The following is a 27,069-nucleotide window of genomic DNA, read 5'->3' as shown; positions in this document are numbered from 1 at the left end:
TGCGGAAGTAGAAGAGGACGCTCTATCAAGAAACCCTGCAGGTCTGAGAACCAATGCCGTCTAGGCCACGCTGGAGCAATTAGAAGTAGTATTCCTCCTTCTTGCGTGAACTTCCTTATTACCCTGGGCAGAAGTGACACCGGAGGGAACACGTATGGCAGCCAAAAGATCCATGGAATTGCCAGTGCATCCACGAACACTGCTTGAGGATCCCTTGTCCTTGCTCCGAAGACCGGAACCTTGTGATAGTGTCGAGGTGCCATCAGGTCTACATCCGGTAGGCCCCACTTGTCCACTAGTAGTTGAAAGACTTCTGGATGAAGGCTCCACTCTCCGGCGTGTACCCGATGACTGAGGAAGTCTGCTTCCCAGTTGTGGACCTCTGGAATGAACACTGCCGATATGGCTGGCAGATGGCGTTCCGCCCATTGAAGAATCTTTGACACTTCCAACATTGCCATGCGGCTTCCAGTGCCACCTTGATGATTTATGTACGCCACCATGGTGGTATTGTCCGACTGTACTTGAACAGGCCTGTTCTGTACCAGAGGCAGGGCAAGCCTCAGAGCATTGAACACTGCCTGCAACTCCAGAATATTTATCGGGAGGAGAGATTCCTCCCTGGTCCACCGACCCTGAAGAGAGTGTTGCTCCAACACCGCTATGTAGAGTTTTTGCTTTTAACGGATCCGTAGGGATAATTGTCGAGCAAAACTGGTGAGGGGGATGTGTCTTGAAAGAGATGGTGTATCCGTGAGTGATGACTTCCCTCACCCAGGCATCTGAAGTGATCTGTAACCATACCTGGGCGAACCGCAGAAGTTGGCCTCCCACCCTGGAGTACCCTAGGGGGAGCCCGCCCTATTATGCAGCAGTCTTGTCTGGTTTGGAAGCAGGCTTACGGGCAGCCCAAGAATGCTTAGGTTTGGGCTTAGAGGTTTTGGAAGTGCGAGCCTGTTTCGGGTATGCCTGACCTTTTGCTTTACTTGGGAGGTCGAAAGGAATGAAAGGAGGTACTTTTAGCCTTCGGAGCCGAAGGTTTAGTATTTGGCAGACATGCAGTCTTAGCAGATGCTAAGTCAGCAACAATCTTGTTCAAATATTCCCCAAACAGTGGCCCTCATTCCGAGTTGTTCGCTCGCAAGCTGCTTTTAGCAGCTTTACACACGCTAAGCCGCCGCCTACTGGGAGTGAATCTTAGCTTCTTAAAATTGCGAACGAAAGATTCTCAAAATTGCGACCACACACCTCTTAGCAGTTTCTGAGTAGCTCCAGACTTACTCGGCATCTGCGATCAGTTCAGTGCTTGTCGTTCCTGGTTTGACGTCACAAACACACCCAGCGTTCGCCCAGACACTCCTCCGTTTCTTCAGCTACTCCCGCGTTTTTCCCAGAAACGGTAGCGTTTTTTCGCACACACCCATAAAACGGCCTGTTTCCGCCCAGAAACACCCACTTCCTGTCAATCACATTACGATCACCAGACCGAAGAAAAAACCGTGAGTAAAATACCTAACTGCATAGCAAATTTACTTGGCGCAGTCGCAGTGCGGACATTGCGCATGCACACTAAGCGGAAAATCGCTGCAATGCGAAAAAATTTACCGAGCGAACAACTCGGAATGACCCCCAGTATGTCTCTCTTAAAAGGGATCACCTCCAAGGTCTTTTTAGAATCCATGTCCACCGACCAGGACCACAACCACAGAATCCGGTGAGCCAGAATGGACGTAGTAGACACTTTGGCCACCAGAACACTGGCATCAGAGGCCTTCTGAATGTAATGAGATGCTGTGGTAATATATGAAAGACACTGTCTGGCATTATCAGAAAAATTCAGAGGTAGCTCTGCCTCAACAGCTTGAACCCAGGCTTCAATACCTTTTGCAGCCCAAGAAGCCGCTATAGTGGGTCTATGTATGGCACCTGCTAGAGTGTAAATAGACTTCAAGCATCCCTGCACACGCTTATCCGTTGGTTCCTTCAGAGAGGGGACGGTAGTGACAGGCAGAGTAGAAGACACCACAAGACGAGCTACATGCGAGTCCACCGGTGGTGGTGTTTCCCAATTCTTACTTAACTCTGCAGAGAGGGGATAATGAGCTAGCATCTTTTTAGACAGGGAGAATTTCTTTCCTGGAGACTCCCAGGATTCCTGACGTATGTCAACTAAATGGTCAGAATGTGGCAAAACTAATTTAGTAATCTTCTGACGTTTGAACTTATCAGGTTTCTTTGACGTATCTGGAGGGTCAGTTTCGTCAGCAATCTGAAGAATCAGTTTGATAGCCTCCAATAGGTCAGGAATACCAACCTGTGTTGTAGATTCCACATCAGAAGCATCTGCATCAGTGTCTGATGGATCAGTATATACCGCATCTTCATCAGATGAAGTATCCGAAACATGAGTGGATTGTGAGGAAGAAATGGCCCACTTAGATGACCCTTTGGTCTTAGGAGGGCGAGGGTTAGGCTTTTGGTTAACCAAAGACTGAGTTAACTGCTGTAACTGAGTCGACAGAGCATTCGCCCATGGTGGATTTACAACAGGGAAAATATGTGATTGTAATGGCACAGGAGGTCCCACAGGGGGAGTAAGTCTCATTACTAGCGTTGTCAGTAAATTAGAAAAAGCAGCCCAAGGTGGGTCTTGGTGTGCCACCGGCACTGCAGACTGACTGAGGGGTACAGAACTCCCGGTACCTGGACCCTCAGCTGGAATATTCTCCTCAGATAAATCCGCGGCGTCAGCACTGCATGACGCAGGATCCGGCACGGACATCCCGCCCTGTGTAGCAGACATTATTTGGACACGTAGCCTTAGGGTGTAACAGTACAATATAGCCAGACACAGCACCTGACAATAGAAAAAAACCCTGTGGAGTGTGATTGCAAATGCAGAACACAGACAGAGGATTTAAGTGGTATATGGTGACTGAAATACACAGAGAAAGATACAAAATAGTATATCCTGTGGAACACTATATATAACTAGATAGATAGATAGATAGATAGATAGATAGATAGATAGATAGATAGATAGATATAGGACCCTGATGCACTTAGCCCCCTTCAGGGTACAGAATATAGGGATAGCAATGTGTGTGAGATACACGGAATAGGAACCACACAGCAGCTATAGGAACACACAGTCACATGTACAATAGAGAAGTTATTACACACAACAATAAAACTGCACTGGACTAGTAAAACTACATAAAACTATGTATGTATACAGATATAACAATGCACAGTAAACACTGGATGTATATCACAGAATACTTGTACTAAATATTCCTGTAGTTAACTAACACTGTCTAAACGACATGTACAATACTTAAGTGTCCTGTAAATGCACAGCGCTGATGAGGCAGGTAGCTTTACAAAGGAGACAGTGCCCAGAATCAGCGCAGCTCTGTGTAATGGCGCCAGTGTCAGACTGGGGCATGAAGGGCTCACCGGGGGAATGCTGTTGTAGGGGCCCATGCTTAAGGGTGTGGACAGCCACCACAGAGGTTTGGCTAACCATTACAGAGTACATGTTTTGTGCTCCTTGGTAAATGTATAATAAACCAAATTCTTGTGAAGTATAATGTAACATATGTATAATGCACAATTCAAGTGCACTAGGATAGAGTTTGGAACCTGATCCCTAGAGGAGGAGTGGGGCCCACAGGCAGTGGGGCCCACCGGTGGTTCCCCTGTTCCCCTATGGGCCAGTCCGACCCTGAATGGCGCCCAAACGCTGACAGGGAGTGAGGGAGAGAGAGATGCAGCTCCATGGCGGGAACATCTGCTGTAGATGGTGCCTGGGGCTGGGGGAGGGGCTACAGTTCAGCGCCTTATCCCTTCTGCTGGACTTCACCACACGGGTACTATGGAGCCTGTAATAAACGGATTTTGGTAAATCCGACCTGTTCTTCTTGCCCTGGTGGATATAGTGGGGTCCCTGCACGGCCACAGTGTCCACTCCAGCGGCGCGGTCCATCTCCAGAGACCGCGTCCCAGATCGCGATTTCAGCGGGTCCCGTCTGGAGGACCCTCTTACCTCCTCCCTATCGTGCGGCCACGCGATCCTGGAGAGCAGCGGTGGTGTGTGTGCCCGAGAAGACCAGAGCAACTCCGCCGTAAGTACCCGGAAACCAAGGTGCGGGAGTATACAGCATCAAGTGTCTATGCTACAGCCGTTGAAGTCTTCTTTCTTCTCAGAAAACCTCTTTTCAGGGCTGCCTAGCGCTGCCCTCCCTGTTAGCTGCCTGCACTGCAGGCGCCATCTTACAAACTGAGCTCCAGTGCCTGGAGGCGGGGATATAGAGGAGGCGGTGCAGTGCATCCTGGGAACAGTCAAAGCTTTAGCCTGTTGGTGCCTCGGATCAAGATCCAACTCTACACCCCGATGTTATTCCCTGTGGAATACCAGTGTACCCTGCTGCAGAAATGATTATTTTAAGGCAACATTTTGGGCAAACCGACTCATGTCATCTCTGTCCCCAGTAAGCCAAACTATCGGGTTGTCATCACATAATGAGAATGTTACAGACGTGTTATGGGAGCAGCAATGGTAGTTAAAAATGGGATGTCGGATATTAACAGATAGAAATAAAACAGCTTTACTGTACTGCCAGATTAGGTTACAAAGACAGACTTATATTAAACTATATAAAGCATGACACATCCTTTTATAGTGTTATAAACCTTCCTTTTATAGCGTTATAAACCTCACATACCAAGTACCTGAATATTAATGTTATTAAATAAATAAAGCGGTTTAGAATACCAAACCAGCCTTTATCTAGCTAATATAGAAGGTGATTACTTTGAAATGAAAATTTGATTGAAGGAAAATTAATCTTCATGTTGGACACCAAAAATAAAACATCATCATCATTAGTCTTTATACTGATAGACCTTTATGTGCAGGGGTTGCTGACTAGTATGCTGACACTGAGGGCTACATGACATGACTGGTACATTGTAATAGCCAATGACAGGACGTGTTGGAAAAACTACAAGTCAAGAAAGGATTGTAAAACATCTCCTGTGAGAAGATACCTTAGCATATAGAAGCTAAGCGCAAGGTGCGAGTGACAATGAAAACACACATGTAATAAACTGAATATTAACATATATTTAGCTACACAATATAACTTAGATAATGCAATATGGACCATAGAGCAATAACTTTTAACCCTCAGTCGAGCACAGCTGGCCTGACAGGCGCCGCAAAGCTGTTCTCGCTCCCCTCTCCGCCCCAAGGGGGAGCAGGGGCCTGTCCCTCCTAGTACCTTCCTATCTCTAGGTGCTGTTCGAAACCCCCCTAGTCAGTTTTCCCGCCGCCTGCGTGGAGTGCTGTAGTGACCCTCCTGACCTCTAAGGCCCATTGCGCCCGACTTTTGAAGGTTCGTATTTACTTTTATTTTCATCTATTAATATTTTCATCTATTAATTGTTTATTTTGATCATTTTATGAATGAAAATTACAAAGGTTGTGGATATTTTGTGGAAATATGTAGGTTTGTCCAGGGTGGCCTCTCAGGCACACTGCGCCCAACCTCGTACTCATGTTCGTGTTTTTTCTTTTTTGCTTCAGATTTTCTGCTGAAATGGCCTGTAAAACCTACAATTTGACTAACCAGAGTCACCTTGACGAAATAAGAGATTTGCTGCAGAATGACGACAAGGGAGAACCATCAGTCACTGAGGATATGGGGGAAGAGAGTGACACTGATTCTCAAGATGAGGTGGAGGAACGTGAAGGTGATTCAGGAACGGAGCAAGATTGTGAGGAGTCTAGTGATGATACTGATGAAGAAGAAACAGATGACACCTTTTTTTTGGGAAGAGATAAGAAGACCAAGAGGTCCAAAAGACCGCCTGGGAAAGTTCGTCGTATGGGAACTCACAACATTATCACTCACCTTCCTGGAGTCAGAGGAAATGCTAAGAATGCTCAAACTGCAATCGAATGTTGGAATAATTTATTCACTGACGAAATCCTTGACACAATTGTTAGGTACACAAACCAGTACATTGACATTATCAAGGACCTAGAAGAAGTTTGAAGACGTCTGGAATCCCCTTCAGCCTGCAAACCCGCATGAAAAGATTTCGCCCCATCGATGATCGAGAGAAATCCCCCCCCACTCCCACCTCCAAAAAAGATGTAGATGCATCACCTGTACTGCAGAAATGTATCACAGAAGGATGTCGAATTATGAATGCCATAAATGTCACAAAGCGATCTGCCTGCCCCATGCAAATATGGTCTGCCAACCTTGCCCTTCACTGTGCCAAAGCATCTCTAGTGCTGAACTTTGATTCCGAGTGAGACTGACTCTTCTGTGCCTATATTTCGAGTTTTGTTCGTAATTTTAATGTTCATTTGATTTTTTTATCATGAAAACTGAATGCAATGTGGTGGCGGGTCTTAAATTTCAGTGTTTTGTGTTTTACTTACTTTGAGGTTAATAAATTAGGTTTTTTAATCAGATTTCGATATGCTCTCTTTGTACGTCCTAATGAAGGTCACTGATCACTTTAAGAGCGTTAGAATTTAGTTAATTAGGTGCTAATGATGATTTTCAAACAGGCGCCTGTCAGGCGCACTGCGCCCGAACCCAGGAGTCCCAGAGGTGCGCCCAACGGAGGGTTAAAAGCTTAATGGCTCATACATTTCTCTTTAACAAATCCGTGTCAATTTTATATACATTTTCAAAAGGTTTGAATTCAAATGTACTGTAGCAAAACTTAAAAATATACATGAGAACAAGCAAACTCCTCAGACGATCTTAAGGAAGACATGCTCTGACTATTATGAGTTGTATAAATACTGAATAAAGTAAAAAAAAAAAAAAACACTACAAAAAAGGACTTGGGAGTGATAAAATTATTTGTTTAAACTAATAATTTGTCTTAGTAACTAAAGCTTTGAACAAGCTTGTGCATTACAAAATAGTGTTCTGTCTGGTAGATGTAATGTAAGCAGACCAAGTATGTGATACTGCCAATTACTATAAATCTAAAATAGTACATAGTTAGATATATAGATCTATGGGGGGATAAGGTCAAAACACGTAGCATTATAAGTCCATATAGTTGCAGAGTGCAGACAGCCAACATTGAGGGAACAGCTTTGATTACTGCAGACATATCTCCTGCAAAAGATAAAAATAAATAACCATTGTCAACGTATGTTTACATCTTGGCAGTTTATATTTAATTATAGTCTACCATCATAAAATAACTGTGGGCAGAGAATATATATTTCTTTACATTTTATTTTTATAGAATAAAAGCTTCACTGTCACACATACACTAGAAAAAATGTAAGCAATATTAAATATGATTGCACATTTCTATAGGTACTTACATGTGAAGTATCTGCTAATCACTTTCATTCTAGTCTGCTTTCCAGCTTGTGTGTTCTCATCTTTTGAAACTGGTGGTACAGGTGGCGGTGCTTCCAGATCAGCAAGAATGTCAATATCCAAGTTTCGACTGACAGCCAAATTATGCAGAATGCAGCAAGCTAGAATAATCTGTGCTCCTTTTTCTGGTGAATACTGCAATACACCTCCTGACCGATCGAGACATCGGAAACGACTTTTTAATGATCCAAAGGTTTGATCAATGACTGAATGAGCCTTCTTGTGTGCAGCATTATATAACTTTTCTGCCTTAGTTTTGGGATCTTTGATTGGTGTCAATAGCCACTCTGTTAAAGGATAAGCATCATCGCCTGCAAAGTATATACATGTTTCAGAAACATTCATAGGTTTTGTATGGAAAATAATATTCATTTTTTTTATGTAATTACTTTCCAGTCATATTTCAAATGTACAATGTGACATGCAAATGCATTTGGCAGTCTTTTATAGTTGTATCCCTTCTTTGTCTCATTAACGTCTGTTTTGTAAATATAGTTATATCAGCATTTTACACTTTCCTGGCTCTTTCATTTTTTCACAGTCCTCATTTCTTGATTCACTTCAATTGTACCATATCATTGATTTTACATATTGTGTTCTCAGTGTATTATACAGTAGTTTAAGCTTTAGTAATGCAAAATGTATAAAATACTTCACACAATGTACGTTTGTGATAGGCCACTTGATAAAATTGTATTCTTTAAAAAGGTCAGACATATCCCTTAATCTCAGTAATAAATTAAAACAGTATATTTATTAAAAGAAAGAGACTCCAATCTGTAAAAACATATCACACAGTATTGTATAAAGTGTCAAATTGCTTTATTTGTATTTGCATATTTTTTTGTGAATTCTCTCTTGTTACTAGATTTTTTTTTCTGCTGGATTTTTTTTCCTGTGACTTTTAGTAGTATCTGATTTACAGTAGTGATCTAATTTATAATATATATTTATTTTAAATACAATAAAATTCTTGCTCACCAATGGTTAAAAAAATTAGAGAGAACCACAAACTTTTTAAAATTTGTTTAAAAAATGGTAATTTAGGGGACGGATCCATTTACCTATTGGTTATTCCATAGAGGATTGAATCTACACTTTTGTGGCAATTTTTTGTAATTCATTTTAGATCATAAAAAAATGATAGATTTGAAAATCTAGTGATAAAGTCATTGATTTACAATATGTTGATGACATCTAAAGGCCAGTACTGACGGGAGAGATGTGTGGTGAGCAATCTTAACACAGACCGCTCAGCACACATCTCTTTCCCCGCTCAGCACAGTGTGATGTGCTGAGCGAGGGAGGACGACAACGGGTGGCCGCTCACTTTACACAGTGCTGAAGTGAGCGAGCCACTAGATTGAGCCTGCATGCAGGCTCAATCTAGCACCGGCGATAGCGATGCGCAGGGCTGTGCATCGCTATCGCTGGGGGGCATACACACTGCAGATCCGTGCTTAAAATCTAAGCAATCTAGTCATATTGCTTAGATTTTAAACACGGATCTCTCCGTATGTACCCTCCTTAACACTCATTCAATGGTAAAAAAGCGAATAGATTTTGAGAACAGGATAATACCTCTTTGATTTATCTGGAGACTTCCAAAACTATCTATAGATATAATACACATGAAGTCGTATTTTTAGATTTTAAAAACAACCATTCAATATCTACAATAACAAAAAATAGGTACTATAAGTTTGCAATCCTACTCATAGCTCACATAGAAGTAGAATTATCAAAGCTTGGAGAGATAAAGCGAAGAGTGATAAAGTACTAACCAATCAGCTCCTGTCATTTACCGGCAGTATCCTATTAGTCGTGGAAATTTACAGCTGTTTATACTGCTGATGGGGCTATATTATTAGCTCCAGTGCCGGGGCTTATTAGGAATATTGTTCCATGTGAAACCAAATCCCAGATAAGTAACCATTTTTCCACGATAGCTGGCATGAAAACACATAGGTCTGCGTTTTTTTGCAGACCCAATGTGTTTTCGCGTGAATAGGGGTAATTTGCAGCTGGAACAAATGGGCTATAATTCGATAGCCCAAATTAACTATTTTTTCATGAGGCAAATTACCACGGCTAATAGGATAACCCCTTTATCTCTCTCTGCTTTTTCTGTCTCCAAAGCTTTGATCTCCGCCTTAATGGCAGAGAGAAAACAAATGTTCGCTTAGATAAAGGAAAAAGTGGTGAAGGGCCTTGATAGTTTATCACATTCACCAAACAAATCTCTAATCCACATCCTTCCAGTGCAGAATATGTTCACCAGAAGTCCTGGCTCTATGTGAGTTCCAGAATTCTGATGATAAGAGCGACCCTCATCAAAATACTTTTATTGGCAAGGGAGAATGACTTGTTTATTGATAAAGAAAAATCTCTTGAAGCATATGGCAGCCTAAACCAGTGAGGTGCAGTGAGGTCAGTGGCTGGGGAGGCACTGGCTAATATCACAGCCAGATTAACACTCATAAAAATGATTAGAATAATACAACTAGAACTATAAAAAAATGATTAGAATAATACAAAGATGATTGCATAAAAGAATAACACAAAGATAATATAAGTTATAATTTTTTTTTGTATGGTTCTAGTAATTTTTATAGTCAAAACTCTGTAGCATTCTGGAATATGACAGTTGAGTCTCTGCCTACCCTGAATGCACATCACTGGCATAAACCTTCAATCGTCAATTAAAAAGAAGTAACAATAATAATAACGGGAATACAGTGTATACTCAGCATCAATTCTACTTACCCAATATCCAACCCTTTGGAATATTTCCAGAAGTCAGAATTGTATGCAGACTTGAATGTTTTAGGATATAGGAGTCATGAGTGGAGCCAGGATACCCAGCAACCAAGTTGAGAATCCTCATATCGGAGCCACATACCATTTGGACATTTAATGAGTGGAAATTTTTACTGTTTCTGTAAATATCTTCTGTCGGGGGTGATAGAGCAACATGAGTACAGTCAATTACCCCCATTATATTAGGAAAAGATGAGATTTGATAAAAGTCATCTTTAATTGTTTGTATTGCAGCTTTATCTGATGGGAAAACAATATACTGTGGAGTTAATTTATTTATGGCCTTTAGAACCTGTGTCAGGTGCCTGCTGAAACTGGGCTGAGATATGCCAGACAGAGCTGACACTGTACCCTGAAAAGACGCAGAGGAAAAGTAATGTAGAGCACTTAGTAACTTTACCATTCCTGGTACAGCATGATTTCGTTCACAATTTGGCTCTATATCTTGCTGAATCTGTTCATATAACTCCAGTATAACTTCAGTGCTAAAGCGATACCTAGATCTAACTTCCTCCTCATTTAATCCAAAAAGAGATATTCTTGGTCTAAAAATGCGTTCTCTATGTTTTTGGTTTGGATTTGAATCTTGCTGCAATAGTTCTTCCTGCGCCTCTTTTTCATGTATATGAAACATGGCACGTAGCTCCATAGCTGGGCTGAGAAAAAAAACAAATATAATAACATGTTAACTAATAATTAACAGAAGCAAGCACCATTATCAACCTTCAAAAGTTTCCAATGCTAGAATGAGTATTTTAAAGAGTAAACGTATTAAAAGCAGCTATTGCAATGTAGCCACAGTACTAATCATATGCATTAACTTTAACTGTTGGAAATGCGAATTTATTGTGAATAGGTTTTGGTAGGAGATGGATACCTGAGCAAACTGAATTATCTAGAATAGGCCTGGCAACCTGTGGCTCTCCAGATGTTGTGAAACTACACATCCCAGCATGCCTTGCCACAGTTTTAGCATTCCCTAATAGCAAAACTGTGGCAAAGCATGATGGGACTTGTAGTTTTACAACAGCTGGAGAGCCACAGGTTGACCAGGCCTGATCTAGAACAATCAGCCAAAAGGCTTGGCAGCTGTATGGTGTATCTGGCCAGACAGGGCCACCCTTCACATGACCCCATCTTCGATCATGCATGCCCAACACTGCCTAGCATCCCGGATTATTGCATTAAGAAATGCAATTCAGACCTGGTTATCCATAATTTTTTTTACTGCATGATCAAGAATGCAAATTAACTAACTGGTTCACTGAAAAGCATCACAGCCCTTTTCTATATTTCTGAATATGACAGCAGGTAACTGTATGCATATAGTTGTTACATTTGATTTGTGCCCAAAGTGGTATAATATAATAATGCCTGATTTTGGCAGATGTCAAATATAAGGCCACTATTACAAATATCCTTAACAATACTGTTACATGAATTAATGTCCCTTTTTTATCAGACAACAATAATGTACAATGTGCTAAGCTATCAATTGAACCAATCTAAGTGATGCGGTTTTTGCCATAAGTACAACTGCAAAAGATTTTTTTTAAAAAGACACATAATTATACATGTGTAATACACAAGGGCTATATGTATCGCATCTGGTATAGATAGATAGATAGATAGATAGATAGATAGATAGATAGATAGATAGATAGATAGATAGATAGATAGATAGATAGATAGAATAGATATACATACATACACACACACACAGTTCAGTGTTTTGATTTTTCATTTGCACAAATATAACACTTGAGTCGCATTTATTTATAGACCATGCCTGCAAGCATGCATACAATAATCTACCAATAAGAAAATAAAATAGCTGCTTGTACACTGTGCAGTACAGATTCATTTCCAGTAATAAAAAGTGTTAGTACAAGCCATTAGCTGTCTTCTCTCATTTCCTCCTCCCCATCAGACGCAGTTTCAAAATGCCATGAAATCAGCCTGGTGTTTGTTGACATTATAGTGCAGCATACACAATGCAACTAAAGCTCTCACTCATCAAGCTTCAATCTTTTCACTGCTATATCTTATCTAAAAAGAAGTGAACAAAGCAGTAACAAAGCCGACAGTACATCAAGTTATTATGTCCTGGCCTTGTACATGCTGCTCCGAGGACAAAAGATGAATTGCATAGCTAGCAAATGCATCCAGGCTGCTCGTCCCTGCCTACATGTTACCCTACATGAGAAACGCACTGTCTACATAAGCAAATGCAAATGTGCATACGAGTGTTTTGTTACCACCTGCTCAGATCCAGGAACAGTGAAATGTTTCACTTCCTCTCATCTCATTTCCCCTCACTTAGCTCCGCCTCCTAACAGTCTTCTAATTTAACCCTGTCAGGCCTTCGCCCATCCACATTTTAGCTACAGTTTATTAGCTTTAAGTCTGATCCATTTTATTATTTGCTACAAATGATTAGCTTGCAGAAAACCAACTTCCCTAGTTCAAACAGAAAACGAAATGGTAATAACAGATTTATCGGAGAAAAGAGAATACAAAACTTCAGTGGTAAAATATGTCTGTCCTCATCATGTTTGGGTGCTTAGTTTCCTCTCACAATCCAAAAACACAGAGAAAATATAAATCTTAGTGTATATTTGTGTGTGCATATGTTGTAAGGAATATACAGTAGATTGTAAACTCCACTCAGGTGACGTGTAGTGACTGACGTGCATGACCAATTATTTTCAATAAAGTGCTGCATAATATGTGTACGCTATATAAATAACTGGTAATGAATAAATATACAGGTTGAGTATCCCTTATCCAAAATGCTTAGGACAAGCAGTATTTTGGATATTGTATTTTTCCGTATTTTGGAATAATTGCATACCATAATGAGATATCATGGCGATGGGACCTAAGTCTAAGCACAGAATGCATTTATGTTTCATATACACACAGCCTGAAGGTCATTTTAGCCAATATTTTTAATAACTTTGTGCATTAAACAAAGTGTGTGTATATTCACACATTTCATGTATGTTTCATATACACCTTATACACACAGCCTGAAGGTCATTTAATACAATATTTTTAATAACTTTGTGTATTAAACAAAGTTTGTGTACATTGAGCCATCAGAAAACAAAAGTTTCACTATCTTACTCTCACTCAAAATAAATCTGTATTTCGGAATATTCCGTATTTCAGAATATTTGGATATAGGATACGCAACCTGTATTACAATAGACTAAAATATATATATATATATACTAGTGATGAGCGGGTTCGGTTCCTCGAAAACCGAACCCACCCTAACTTCACCCATTTTACACGGGTCCGAGGCATACTCTGATTCTCCCGTATGGCTCGGTTGACCCGAGCGCGCCCGAACGTCATCATCCCGCTGTCGGATTCTCGCGAGATTCGGATTCTATATAAGCAGCCGCGCGTCGCCGCTATTTTCACTCGTGCATTGGAAATGTTAGGGAGAGGACATGGCTGGCGTCCTCTCCGTTTATTGTTGAACTTGATTGATTGTGCTTTATTGCTTAATTGTGGGGAGGACTGGGGAGCAGCTGTATAATATAGGAGGAGTAGAGTGCAGAGTTTTGCTGATCAGTGACCACCAGTTTTATCCGTTCTCTGCCTGAAAAAAACGCTCCTTATCTGTGCTCAGTGTGCTGCATATATCTGTGCTCACACTGCTTAATTGTGGGGACTGGGGAGCAGCTGTATATATAGCAGGAGTACAGTGCAGAGTTTTGCTGACAGTGACCACCAGTATACATTGTCTGCCTGAAAAACACTCCATATCTGTGCTCAGTGTGCTGCTTTATTGTGGGGACTGGGGACCACCAGTATAATATTATATAGGAGGAGGAGTACAGTGCAGAGTTTTGCTGACAGTGACCACCAGTATACATTGTCTGCCTGAAAAACACTCCATATCTGTGCTCAGTGTGCTGCTTTATTGTGGGGACTGGGGACCACCAGTATAATATTATATAGGAGGAGGAGTACAGTGCAGAGTTTTGCTGACCAGTGACCACCAGTATACTTTGTCTGCCTGAAAAACACTCCATATCTGTGCTGCATTGTAGACAGTATATAGTAGGAGTACAGTGCATAATTTTGCTGTCCACCAGTATATAATATATAGGAGTACGGTACAGAAGGCCACTGCTGTACCTACCTCTGTGTCGTCAAGTATACTATCCATCCATACCTGTGGTGCATTTCAGTTTTGCACAGTTTGCTGACCACCAGTATATAATATATAGCATTACGGTACAGTAGGCCACTGCTGTACCTACCTCTGAGTCGTCAAGTATACTATCCATCCATACCTGTGGTGCATTTCAGTTTTGCACAGTTTGCTGACCACCAGTATATAATATATAGCAGTACGGTACAGTAGGCCACTGCTGTACCTACCTCTGTGTCGTCAAGTATACTATCCATCCTTACCTGTGGTGCATTTCTTTGTCAAGCTGTAATAAGTAGGGGTAAGGACGTTAACCACCTAGGAACATCCTCCCTTATACGTCACCTGGAGCGCATTCATCAGAAGTCATTGACAAGTTAAAAACTTTGGGTGACAGCGGAAGCAGTCCACTGACAACTAAATCCCTTCCTCTTGTACCCAAGCTCCTGCAAACCACACCACCAACTCCCTCAGTGTCAATTTCCTCCTTAGACAGGAATGCCAATAGTCCTGCAATAGTCCTGCAGGCCATGTCACTGGCAAGTCTGATGAGTCCTCTCCTAACTGGGATTCCTTTGATGGATCCTTGAGTGTAACGCCTACTGCTGCTGGCGCTGCTGGCGCTGCTGTTGTTGCTGGGAGTCGATCGAGGGGAAGTCGGAAGACCACTTGTACTACTTCCAGTAAGCAATTGACTGTCCAACAGTCCTTTGCGAGGAAGATGAAATATCACAGCAGTCATTCTGCTGCAAAGCGGATAACTCAGGTCTTGGCAGCTGCGGTGGTGTTAAATGTCTGTCCGGTATCCACCGTTAATTCACAGGGAATTAGAGAATTGATTGAGGTACTGTGCCCCCGGTACCAAATACCATCTAGGTTCCATTTCTCTAGGCAGGCGATACCGAGAATGTACACAGACGTCAGAAAAAGAGTCACCAGTGTCCTAAAAAATGCAGTTGTACCCAATGTCCACTTAACCACAGACATGTGGACAAGTGGAGCAGGGCAGACTTAGGACTGTATGACTGTGACAGCCCACTGGGTAGATGTATTGCCTCCCGCAGCAAGAACAGCAGCGGCGGCACCAGTAGCAGCATCTCGCAAACGCCAACTCATTCCTAGACAGGCTACGCTCTGTATCACCGCTTTCCATAAGAGGCACACAGCTGACAACCTCTTACGGAAACTGAGGAACATCATCGCAGAATGGCTTACCCCGATTGGACTCTCCTGGTGATTTGTGACATCGGACAACGCCACCAATATTGTGCGTGCATTACATGTGGGCAAATTCCAGCACGTCCCATGTTTTGCACATACATTGAATTTGGTGGTGCAGAATTTAAAAAAAAATGACAGGGGCGTGCAAGAGATGCTGTCGGTGGCCCGAAGAATTGCGGGCCACTTTCGGCATTCAGCCACCGCGTGCCGAAGACTGGAGCACCAGCAAACACTCCTGAACCTGCCCCGCCATCATCTGAAGCAAGAGGTGGTAACGAGATGGAATTCAACCCTCTATATGCTTCAGAGGATGGAGGAGCAGCAAAAGGCCATTCAAGCCTATACATCTGCCTATGATATAGGCAAAGGAGGGAGAATGCACCTGACTCAAGCGCAGTGGAGAATGATTTCAACATTGTGCAAGGTTCTGCAACCCTTTGAACTTGCCACACGTGAAGTCAGTTCAGACACTGCCAGCCTGAGTCAGGTCATTCCCCTCATCAGACTTTTGCAGAAGAAGCTGGAGAGATTGAAGGAGGAGCTAAAACGGAGCGATTCCGCTAGGCATGTGGGACTTGTGGATGGAGCCCTTAATTCCCTTAACCAGGATTCACGGGTGGTCAATCTGTTGAAATCAGAGCACTACATTTTGGCCACCGTGCTCGATCCTAGGTTTAAAGCCTACGTTGTATCTCTCTTTCCGGCAGACACAAGTGTGCAGAGGTGCAAAGACCTGCTGGTGAGACACTTGTCAAGTCAAGCGGAAGTGACCCGTCAACAGCTCCTCCTTCACATTCTCCCGCAACTGGAGCTGCGAGGAAAAGGCTACGAATTCCGAGCCCACCCGCTGGCGGTGATGCAGGGCAGTCTGGAGCGAGTGCTGACATCTGGTCCGGACTGAAGGACCTGCCAACGATTACTGACATGTCGTCTACGGTCACTGCATATGATTCTGTCACCATTGAAAGAATGGTGGAGGATTAGATGAGTGACTGCATCCAAGTAGGCACGTCAGACAGTCCGTACGTATACTAGCAGGAAAAAGAGGCAATTTGGAGGCCCTTGCACAAACTGGCTTTATTTTACCTAAGTTGCCCCCCCTCCGGTGTGTACTCCGAAAGAGTGTTTAGTGCAGCCGCTCACCTTGTCAGCAATCGGCGTTCGAGGTTACTTCCACAAAATGTGGAGATGATGTTCATCAAAATGAATTATAATCAATTCCTCCGTGGAGACATTCACCAGCAATTGCCTCCAGAAAGTACACAGGGACCTGAGATGGTGGATTCCAGTGGGGACAAATTAATAATCTGTGAGGAGGGGGATGTACACAGTGAAAGGGGTGAGGAATCGGACGATGAGGAGGAGGTGGACATCTTGCCTCTGTAGAGCCAGTTTGTGCAAGGAGAGATTGATTGCTTCTTTTTTGGTGGGGGCCCAAACCAACCAGTCATTTCAGCCACAGTCGTGTGGCAGACCCTGTCACTGAAATGATGGGTTTGTTAAAGTGTGCATGTCCTGTTTATACAACATAAGAGTGGGTGGGAGGGCCCAAGGACAATTCCATCTTGCACCTTTTTATTTTATTTATCTCTGTATCATGTGATGTTTGGGGCTAATTATTTTAGGTGCCATCCTGTCTGACACTGCAGTGCCACTCCTAGATGGGCCAGGTGTTTGTGCCGGCCACTTGGGTCGCTTAGCTTAGTCATCCAGCGACCTCGGTGCAAATTTTAGGACTAAAAATAATATTGTGAGGTGTGAGGTGTACAGAATAGACTGGAGGGGGCGTGGCTTGTGGCCTGACTGAGAGAAAGTGTCCCTGGAGAGCTCCTGCTGGATCAAGCCCCTATAGCCCCATAAACCAGCCTTTATCCTGCCTATCCCTCCCCTATATCACCGCACAATAGCCCCTATTACCTAGGGCATTCAGGGAAGGAGCTGCGGAGCCGGAGCACAGGCCTGTCCTGTGCTAGCAGGTTGCGGCCTTCCCTGTGAAGTGAAGCCGGGGCCTCAATTTGTTTTCACCCCCGCCCGAGAACGGACGTCTTCCGGCCGCTTGAAGATCACCCCACACCTAACCCCACTGCCCCGCTGAGTGCCCCTCACCTGGAGAAGCCTGCTCGTGAGGCCAGGGAGAGATCAGGTGCCCCTGGAGCCACAGGGCCGAGGCCGAACAGAGTGGCAGAAATCCGGTGGCGGCGGCCATATTGGATGTGGCGTCTGACGGAGTTCAGACGCTACACCGCTGTAAACGGCCTGCTGACCGCGGAGACTGGCGGGAGGAACAGGCGGAGGGCGCTGGAGGGACAGGGGGCCCCTATATACCTGTAGATCCCTGGAACCAGCGCTAAGAAAGCCCATGGGAAGACACGCCACGTTTTGCTGACGGCGGCCATCTTGGAGGTGGCAGGACAGGCCTCTTTTCTGCAGTGTGCTGCCCCTGCTGGAGCTGTGAGGAATTGTGCTCTCTGCTTCAACAGGAAAATAATTCAGAGCCTCAACCCTGCAGCTGCTGCTCTTTATTTCTTGTAACACATCTCATACACTCACGGAAAAGAGTGTAGAAAATCAGGACGCTCTCCGGTGGATCCCTCTCACTGTTTTAATAGATTAATGGGATCTAGGTCCTATAAATGATGTAATTTCACGGATGCCTGACTTCCCCCTCACCCGGACCTATTGTTGAACACGTAACATCCCGGTGGACCATTCCTGTTACCGCTCCTTCAACGGACGTTTTGATCTCACCAGATATTATGAGCAGAGCGAACACCAGAGCCAAAAAATCAGGAGCTTCACAAGATATTTCACATCACTTCTCACGTCGGGAAAAACCGACTGAAGCTTCATCTCCATCCTCACCGATGCCCACCCCCATCATGGATCAGACGGATGCACCCTCAACCAAGGCGGACATTCAATCCCTCCAGAATATGATATTAGACCTTAAGAGTTCCTTCACGACAGCTCTTCAGTCAGCGATCGGGGAATTAAAATCTGATATGGCGGCTCTGGACTCCCGCACAACCGCGCTGGAAACACGGGAAGACCATCAACAAAATTTCCGCAAGCAAGTGGGCGAGGACATGAGCTACCTATCCAGCGAGTTGGAACTCCTTAAGGATAAAGTTGAGGATAGCGAAAATCGCGAGAGGCGGAATAATCTACGCATCCGCAATGTCCCAGAATCGGTCACAGCCTCCGAACTGGAACCATACCTTCAACGTTTGTTTCTTTACTTGGTTCCGTCGCTCTCAGATTCTGCCATTTTGATAGAGAGAGCTCACCGCGCCCTGAGACCTAAACCGAAGGACTCGGAACCTCCCCGCGATGTTATCCTCCGATTTCTGTCCTTCAAGATTAAAAATAGTATTACACTGGCGTGCAGAAATTCAACCTCAATTTTATTTGAGGACTCCCGGATACAGATCTACCAAGACTTGTCACCGGTGACCACTGCTAAGCGACGCGACCTACGCTCTGTTACCTCTACATTGCGCGACAATGGCTACAAATATCGCTGGGGATTTCCTTTTCGCCTCATTGTAGAGATTGATGGCAAAATTCACACCATTCGCTCTCCTGACGAAGGGGACAAGCTGCTCCGAAAGTTGCAGCTGTCTCCAGCCGCTACCTCATAGAAGTGAAGCTCCTTCCGTTTAATTTATATGTTTTTGTAACATTTAACCTACTTGATTTTGTTCTCAACCCTGCTCAATTGCTATGTAATTCCTGTTTTAGGTGCCGTTTCATACACAAATGCCCACCTACTTTCTTCTCGGAATAATCTTGTTAGCGGACCTTTATACCTCACGCATTGCTATGTTTTTATTTCGCTGTCCTGGTCGGTAGCTCGGGGACACCGCCTTATTGATAGTGTACTGGATTGAATCCTTTCCCGATACCGTAGGGCCTGTCTCTAGCCGCCGACCAGCTCAGCGACTTTACCACTTGCTCTGTTGTTTTTAATCAGTTGATACTATTTGTTATATAATCACTCTTTCTTTCATGTTCTGTATCTAGGATTGTCCCGCTCCTGAGGTGGGCCATAGTTTGCTACACGACGGTCCATCCGTTTAGTTTATTATTGGTATCGGGTGGGGGGTGTCAGTGCTCTGCCTTGATACTTCCTCCCCCGAATCTTAGGGATTAAAGTTATTTTCAAACATAGTGGGTCAATACCCTCTTTTGATATATTGCATTTGTATCCCGCCAACGAGCTCTTTCTTTTTTATTTAGAGCTCAAACTTGGCAGCCGAGTATCCTGCCTACTGGATACTATGCCTGCTTTTTTCTTTTTTGTTTCTCTTTCTCCTGTTCTCCTCCTCTCTTAGATCCCGGGTATGGTACATCTGTAAATTGACATCCCTGTATCCACAGATAGATAGATTCATTTATCTAATATTGTTCGAATACAGAATTATACACTTCTATTTTTCTCTTTTTATTTTTCCTCTCTGTCTCTCTCGCCCATATTAGCAGAGTCCGGGACCCTAAGGATTTTCAGCGAATTACTCCCTCTTTTGCTTCAATCATGCCGCTAACATGCCTGTCCATTAATGTCAAGGGACTTAACACTCCCCAGAAGCGCTCTCATCTCCACAGATCTCTTAAAACATTGAAAGGTGACGTGATTTTCTTACAAGAGACACACTTGAAATCGGACTCCCATCCCTCCCTGACATCTAAACAATTTCCCATGGCCTGGTACTCTAATCATACAGCTAAAAGACATGGGGTGGCCATCCTAATAAGGGGTTCCGTCCCTTTCCAATTCCTAGACTGTAAACGCGACAATGAAGGTCGTTACGTAATGGTGAGATGAAAAATTGGACACGAGGAGGTTACCTTGGCTAATCTGTACTCTCCAAACACTGCCCAATCCAAATTCTTTCGCAAGTTTTTTCACGACCTTTACTCATATAGACGAGGTAAGACACTTGTCGGTGGTAATTTCAATATGGCTCTCACGGGCATGGACAGATCCAGCCCCTTATGTAGTAGTCAAACCCCGAACTCCTCCGTATTACGCAGGTGCATGGCCGAGGCTGGTTTGTTCGACGTATGGCGTTTCCTTAATCCGACCACCAGGGACTATACTTTTTATTCAAATCCGCATGATGTGTACTCTCGCATCGATATGTTCTTGAGTTGCGCACCCCTCTCCCGAACCGCTCGCTTTTCCTCGATAATCCCACTTACCTGGACTGACCACGCAGCTTTAGCTGCGAAGTTTGACATTTTTGATATCCCTGACGGTAGACCGACATGGAGACTTAACGAGACGTTATTGAAGATCCCTAAGTTTCAGGACTTAATTAAAACCGAGCTTCAGGAATATTTTGCGGTTAATGTGGAAGGCGACTGCAATATAGCCACTATATGGGAAGCCCATAAGGCGGTAATCAGGGGATCCATTATCCAATTTGCATCCCGCCGTAAGAGAAATCGAGAAAACCAAATTGCTCTGTTAACGGACAACATTGCAACATTGGATCAGGAGCACAAACGCACAAGCTCTAAAAAAACCCTAGCCGAACTTTCTAAAGCACGTGATGACCTACAATCTCTTTTGGCGGAGAATATTGAGCGCTCGCTTCGATGGGCTAAGCAATCGTTTTACGACAAAAGTAACAAAGCACATACTTTATTGGCTAATCACTTACGTGCTAAAAAGGCTAACCAATGCATCCATACTATTAGACAACCCTCAGGTAACATTACCTACGACCCCAAAAAAATTAATAGTATCTTTTTTGACTATTATAGGACGCTCTATAACCTTGACCCCCCGTCCGACCCTTTAGCACAAGCCGATCAGACGCAACAATATCTAGACTCATGCGCTCTTCCTCGTCTAGACGAGGAAACTAACTCTACTCTCAATGCTGATATTTCTGCTGAGGAAATTGAAACTGCACTGAAAACCCAGAAACCTTCTAAAGCACCTGGCCCGGATGGTTATCCGATGGTGTACTATAAAACCTTCGCCCCTCAACTCATTCCTCATATGGTCTCCCTGTTTAATAAAATATTACAGGGCACGCCTTTTCACACGGACTCTACGACGTCCCGCATTATTGTAATCCCGAAGCCCGGAAAGGATCCCTCGCATTGCTCAAATTACAGACCCATATCTTTGATAAACACCGATATCAAACTTTTTGCCAAAATACTGGCATCTCGCTTGAACGCTGTGTTGCCATCATTAATAGACCCTGATCAAGTGGGATTTGTTCCTGGCCGCCAGGCCTCGGACAACACCAGACGTACTATTAATTTGATTCATCAAATAAACTTGACGAAAACACCAGCGATTGCTTTGGCGCTAGACGCCGAAAAGGCATTTGATCGCATTTCTTGGCCCTTTTTGTTTTCTACCCTATCTACGTTTGGCCTCCACGGTCATTTCATCACTGCAATAGCGGCCCTCTACTCCAACCCCTCATCTACGGTTCTGACCAATGGATTGAGCTCACCTCGATTTAGTTTGAAGAATGGTACTCGTCAGGGCTGCCCTCTTTCGCCTCTACTTTTTGCTTTATGCATTGAACCTCTTGCGGCCCGTATTAGACTTAACAACGACATTGGGGGGATTACAGTGGGGCAGAGCTCATACAAAATATCTTTGTTTGCGGATGACGTGCTCTTGACTCTTTCTAACCCTTTGATTTCCCTTCCTAATCTACAGAAAGAATTACTCATGTATGGCTCCCTCTCTGGTTACAAAATAAACCACACCAAATCTGAGGCCCTCACATTTAATGTTCCATCCCATACCTATTTGATTTTAACCTCTTCTTTCCCTTTTCTTTGGAGACCCTCGGCTATCAAATACCTTGGCATATTTATCACTAAATCCTACACCACCCTATACCAGGCTAATTATGTTCCTATGATTAAAACTCTCACTCAAGACCTAGATAAATGGGACCGACTATTCATTTCGTGGATTGGACGGATCAACGCCCTGAAAATGAATTTCCTTCCCCGTATTCTTTACCTATTCCAGACCATTCCGATAATGGTGCCCCGAGTGACTTTGGCTTCCTTGCAATCATTGTGCAACAAATTTATTTGGGCTCACCGTAAATCTCGACTAAGACGAACACTGTTGACTAAGAGTGCTACCTTAGGCGGCTTGGGATACCCTAACCTTCAGGCTTATTTTAACGCCTGTCACCTTAACCACATAGTGTCCTGGCATTCCCCCCAAGGGAGCAGAAAATGGGTCGATATTGAGAATTCAATATACCAGGGTATCCCCCTCGACTCTCTTCTATGGCTCCCCAGGTCCTACAGGCCAGCCTCGGCCTATTCAGTTCCCACGATTAAATTCACCCTTGGACTGTGGGACAAACTTCGCAGCGCCCACAGTCTATCTTCATACCCCTCACCTTTAACACCCATTTGGGGTCACCCCGCCTTCCCCCCAGGCTGCGAGCGTAAAACAGCGGCCCCATGGCAATCTCAAGGAGTCACGAGATTTATCCATGTTAAAGGCCACTCAGCACCGACCTCTTTTGGAGATTTTCAAGAGCGCCTTGGTATTCCATCCTCGTATCATTACCATTACATCCAAATTCTTAGCTTTCTCAAATCCCAGCTTAAAAATACCCCTTTGAAACCACCCACCTCCTTTGAACATATGTGTTTACTTTCAATTGGCAAAAAGGGGAATATCTCAACAATATATAATTCTATCTTGACTCCAGATCCTCCTGCCCGTGAACCCCATGAACTAGCCTGGGAATCAGATCTCTCCCATCCGTTGGAAGATGATCAATGGGAGGAAATCAGATTGTGCATCGCTAAAGCTTCTATTAGTGTGGCACTTAGGGAAACATGTTATAATGTCTATACCAGGTGGTATTTAGTTCCCTCCAGACTTCATTCCATTTACCCCACGACATCAAATCTTTGTTGGAGACTCTGTGGAGAGGAGGGCACCTTTTTTCATATATGGCGGACTTGCCCCTCTATACGCCCCTTTTGGAACATGGTTGGAGCACTTATTGCTCAAACCTGTGGACACAATCTGGTTCTTTCCCCTGAAACTGCTTTACTTCATGCCCCCATACCGTCACTTCCCAAAACCCAAGACAAGCTTACCATGCAACTCTGCATGGCGACTAAATCTCTGATCGCTAAATGTTGGAAAGACCATAAACCACCCTCTAAGGCTTTACTGATGTCCAAGATTAACTATATAGCCAATATGGAATACATTACAAGCCTGAGGAATAACACTGTGGCCCAGTACCACAACATTTGGTCTCCTTGGTACCTCGCACAATCTTTATTGATGCCCGGACTCTGCTGATGCGGCTAATTCCTCTAACACTTTAGTTATCTCCCCCTCTGTTGTTAATACAGTGGACTGTTCCCAACCTCTTGCTTCCTTATATGTAAGCTTCTCAACGCTCCCCCTCTATTAATATATATTTTCTTGCCTCTTCTCTCCTTTCCTCTTCTTTCTCTATATTGCTTTAACTCTTCACGGGATTATACTCTGTATTGGTATAGTTTCTATACTATAACTGAAAAATAAAATGAGAATGGTCATGTACACGTATGGATATACACAGGGCACATACTACTGATACTTAATGGCCTATATTATCATAGAACTGTCTCTACTGTTCTGACTTGGTATGTAAACTTTTTGTATTCATGTTCAATATCCCTAACCTGTACAATTTTGTTACTGTTAATGTCCTGGTTACTGATCACTCTCAATAAAAATTCTAACTTAAAAAAAAAAGAATAGACTGGAAATGAGTGGAAATTATGGTTATTGAGGTTAATAATACTATGGGATCAAAATGACCCCCAAATTCTATGATTTAAGCTGTGTTTGAGGGTTTTTTTGAAAAAAAAAAAAAAAAAAAACCCGAATCCAAAACACACCCGAATCCGACAAAAAAATTTCAGGGAGGTTTTGCCAAAACGCGTCTGACTCCAAAACACGGCCGCGGAACCGAATTCAAAACCAAAAACACAAAACCCGAAAAATGTCCGGTGCACATCTCTACTGTATATACAGTATTATATACACGATCAAGTCACATTATTATGACCACCAACTATTAGCCAGAGTAACCGCTGTGTGTAGTACGGACAGCAGCTAGACGGGCTGAACTGTCATTTTAGAAACATGTCTGGTTAGCCCCAGGTTCATTTTGATGGTGAACTGCTCCACTGTAGTGTGTCGATCGGCCCTCATGCAGCTTCGTAGCTGACGTTCATCTCTCAAATCAATGGAACGAGGGGCTCCGCAGTTTCCACGTCAGTTATTCGCAATGGTGCCAATTTGTCCAGGTACAATACACTTTCACCACAGCAGCATGTGAACAGTTTACAAACTGCGCTGTTTCAAAAATACTGCCGAAAATTATCTCTTTTTGCAACTCGGATAAATTGCCCCTTTTACCCATGACAGCAACAAGTGATATGTGACAGTGCAGATGGCCTATCGCACACCTTATATACTCCCCAAGCCAGTGCATGACACATGGCGTACTTCATGGGCTACGCATTGCAAATGTCAAATGTGGGCGGTGATCATAATAATGTGACTCGACCATGTGTACTGTATGTGTATATATACTTTAAGCGCACTCCAAGGAAATACATTTAAACACCATTCCTCTTATACCACATTCATGCACTTAAATTGAGAGAGCTTTGTTGTTCAGTTACATTATCTTGTACTTTAAATCACACATTTCTTAGTAGTCATACCCAGTGCCTCTTACATTGACAGGAAAGTACAGGAGCATATGTACGCCCACAGTTACAAACTTCTTCATTTAACGCACACATTTTAAAATACTTTCACACCCATGATTCGAACTTATCACCTGTTACATTTCAACTTCCTTAAGGAGCTACAGTATTTGCTACTGCATAGGAAGCATGCAAATTCTAACTATGGGGGTAATTCCAAGTTGATCGCAGCAGGAATTTTGTTAGCAGTTGGGCAAAACCATGTGCACTGCAGGGGAGGTAGATATAACATGTGCAGAGAGAGTTAGATTTGGGTGGGTTATTTTGTTTCTGTGCAGGGTAAATACTGGCTGCTTTATTTTGACACTGCAAATTAGATTGCAGATTGAACACACCACACCCAAATCTAACTCTCTCTGCACATGTTATATCTGCCTCCCCTGCAGTGCACATGGTTTTGCCCAACTGCTAACAAAATTCCTGCTGCGATCAACTTGGAATTACCCCCTATATGCATAGGAAGCATTCAAATTCTAACTATACTGTATGTACCGGCTCCCACTGTGAAGCTACTCATTGCTGCCGCCAGTGGTGCATAGTGCTTCTGTAACAGCGCTGCATGATCTTCTGCAGTACAGGAGTCAGGACCTGCGCAGTTGAGAGTGAGGGAGAGGGAGGCAGGTGACATCTGCTGTCCCTCTTCTGCATGGTTGAGACCGGAAAAGGGGAGGCAGGGTTTAAATCTGTGTGACTAGCCACCAATGATCAATGGTTTTGTCATCGATGGCAGAGAGCCAATGGTTTGCTGCCATCGATGGCTAAGTGGAAATTAATAGTTTTCTCCCCACTCCGGACACAGAGCTTAGCCCCTGGCAGTTCGCTAAGCCCAGCGCCTCGATTTTGATTGTCCCGCTGCCCGGACAACACCTGTCAGGGGTGGCCATCAAGTGGTGCAAACCATCGATGGTTCACCATAGATGGTTTATGTGCCATTGATGGCTATTGCCAATGTCACCATGAATGGCAACCATCGATGGACAGCCGACCGATGGCCATCCCTATTTCACTGTGTACCTGGTTTCTGACACCAATTGGGTGATTCTCCAGAAAGTGAACATAAAGTCCCGTGCATCATACGCTTTAAATTTGATTCCTTTTAAACTGGTCTGTTAAGAAATTGTTGTTATATGAAAACTTAATTGCTTAGTAGCAGTGTCTTATCTTATTACTTAAGACCCACTGAAATCTTGGTATTTTGGAGAAGTATATCGTTTGAATTCGTGTAGCTGTCCCGTGCATGAAGAAGAATCGCCCAATTGGTTCATTTAAACGTGTCGCCACCGCACGATATTGCTGCACTGGGAGCTGGCTATCCCTGTCTCCCCAGTATGCGGCCACTCAACTTCCCCCACTCAGTGCTCCAGGGGTAAACCTGATTGCCTGCAGCACAGTCCTAAACGCTGCACTTGTAGCTGGCTGTCCCGGTTCCCAAATGGGCGGCTCTGCTCTCACATATATCCCTGCAGCCCCCAGGGCTAAATCCCAGCTTCATCGGCTCCCTGCAAACCCTCCCTGGTGCAACTCACAGGGGATTAACGCAGACATCGCCGCAGCCACCAGAGATGGTCTGGGGCTGCGGCACAGCAAGAAATACTTAAATAAACATTTTTGCAAAAGCAACGCCTGGCACATGTGATACAT

At 43.7% G+C, this 27,069-nt stretch overlaps 1 protein-coding gene across 6 annotated transcripts in view; it reads right to left on the bottom strand.

Moving 5' to 3' along the window:
• Positions 1–5,108: 5,108 nt before the first annotated feature.
• The window catches only part of LOC134910997 (putative nuclease HARBI1), a 125,482-nt gene continuing 103,521 nt past the window's right edge, over positions 5,109–27,069 (bottom strand). For 3 of the 6 annotated variants that reach the window (XM_063919409.1, XM_063919402.1, XM_063919390.1), the window contains 3 exons: positions 10,194–10,903; positions 7,370–7,738; positions 5,109–7,154 (listed from right to left, as the gene is read on the bottom strand). In XM_063919409.1, the coding sequence (XP_063775479.1) occupies positions 7,153–7,154; positions 7,370–7,738; positions 10,194–10,896 (1,074 nt within the window). In that variant the 5' untranslated portion in view covers positions 10,897–10,903 and the 3' untranslated portion in view covers positions 5,109–7,152. The other 3 variants (XM_063919395.1, XM_063919413.1, XM_063919398.1) reach the window with 3 other exon arrangements.

Source organism: Pseudophryne corroboree, chromosome 1 (genome assembly GCF_028390025.1).
Source record: "Pseudophryne corroboree isolate aPseCor3 chromosome 1, aPseCor3.hap2, whole genome shotgun sequence".
Lineage (NCBI taxonomy): Eukaryota > Metazoa > Chordata > Amphibia > Anura > Myobatrachidae > Pseudophryne > Pseudophryne corroboree.
The sequence above is the reverse complement of the archived record's forward strand: the minus strand, read 5'-3'. Positions and strand labels throughout refer to the sequence as shown.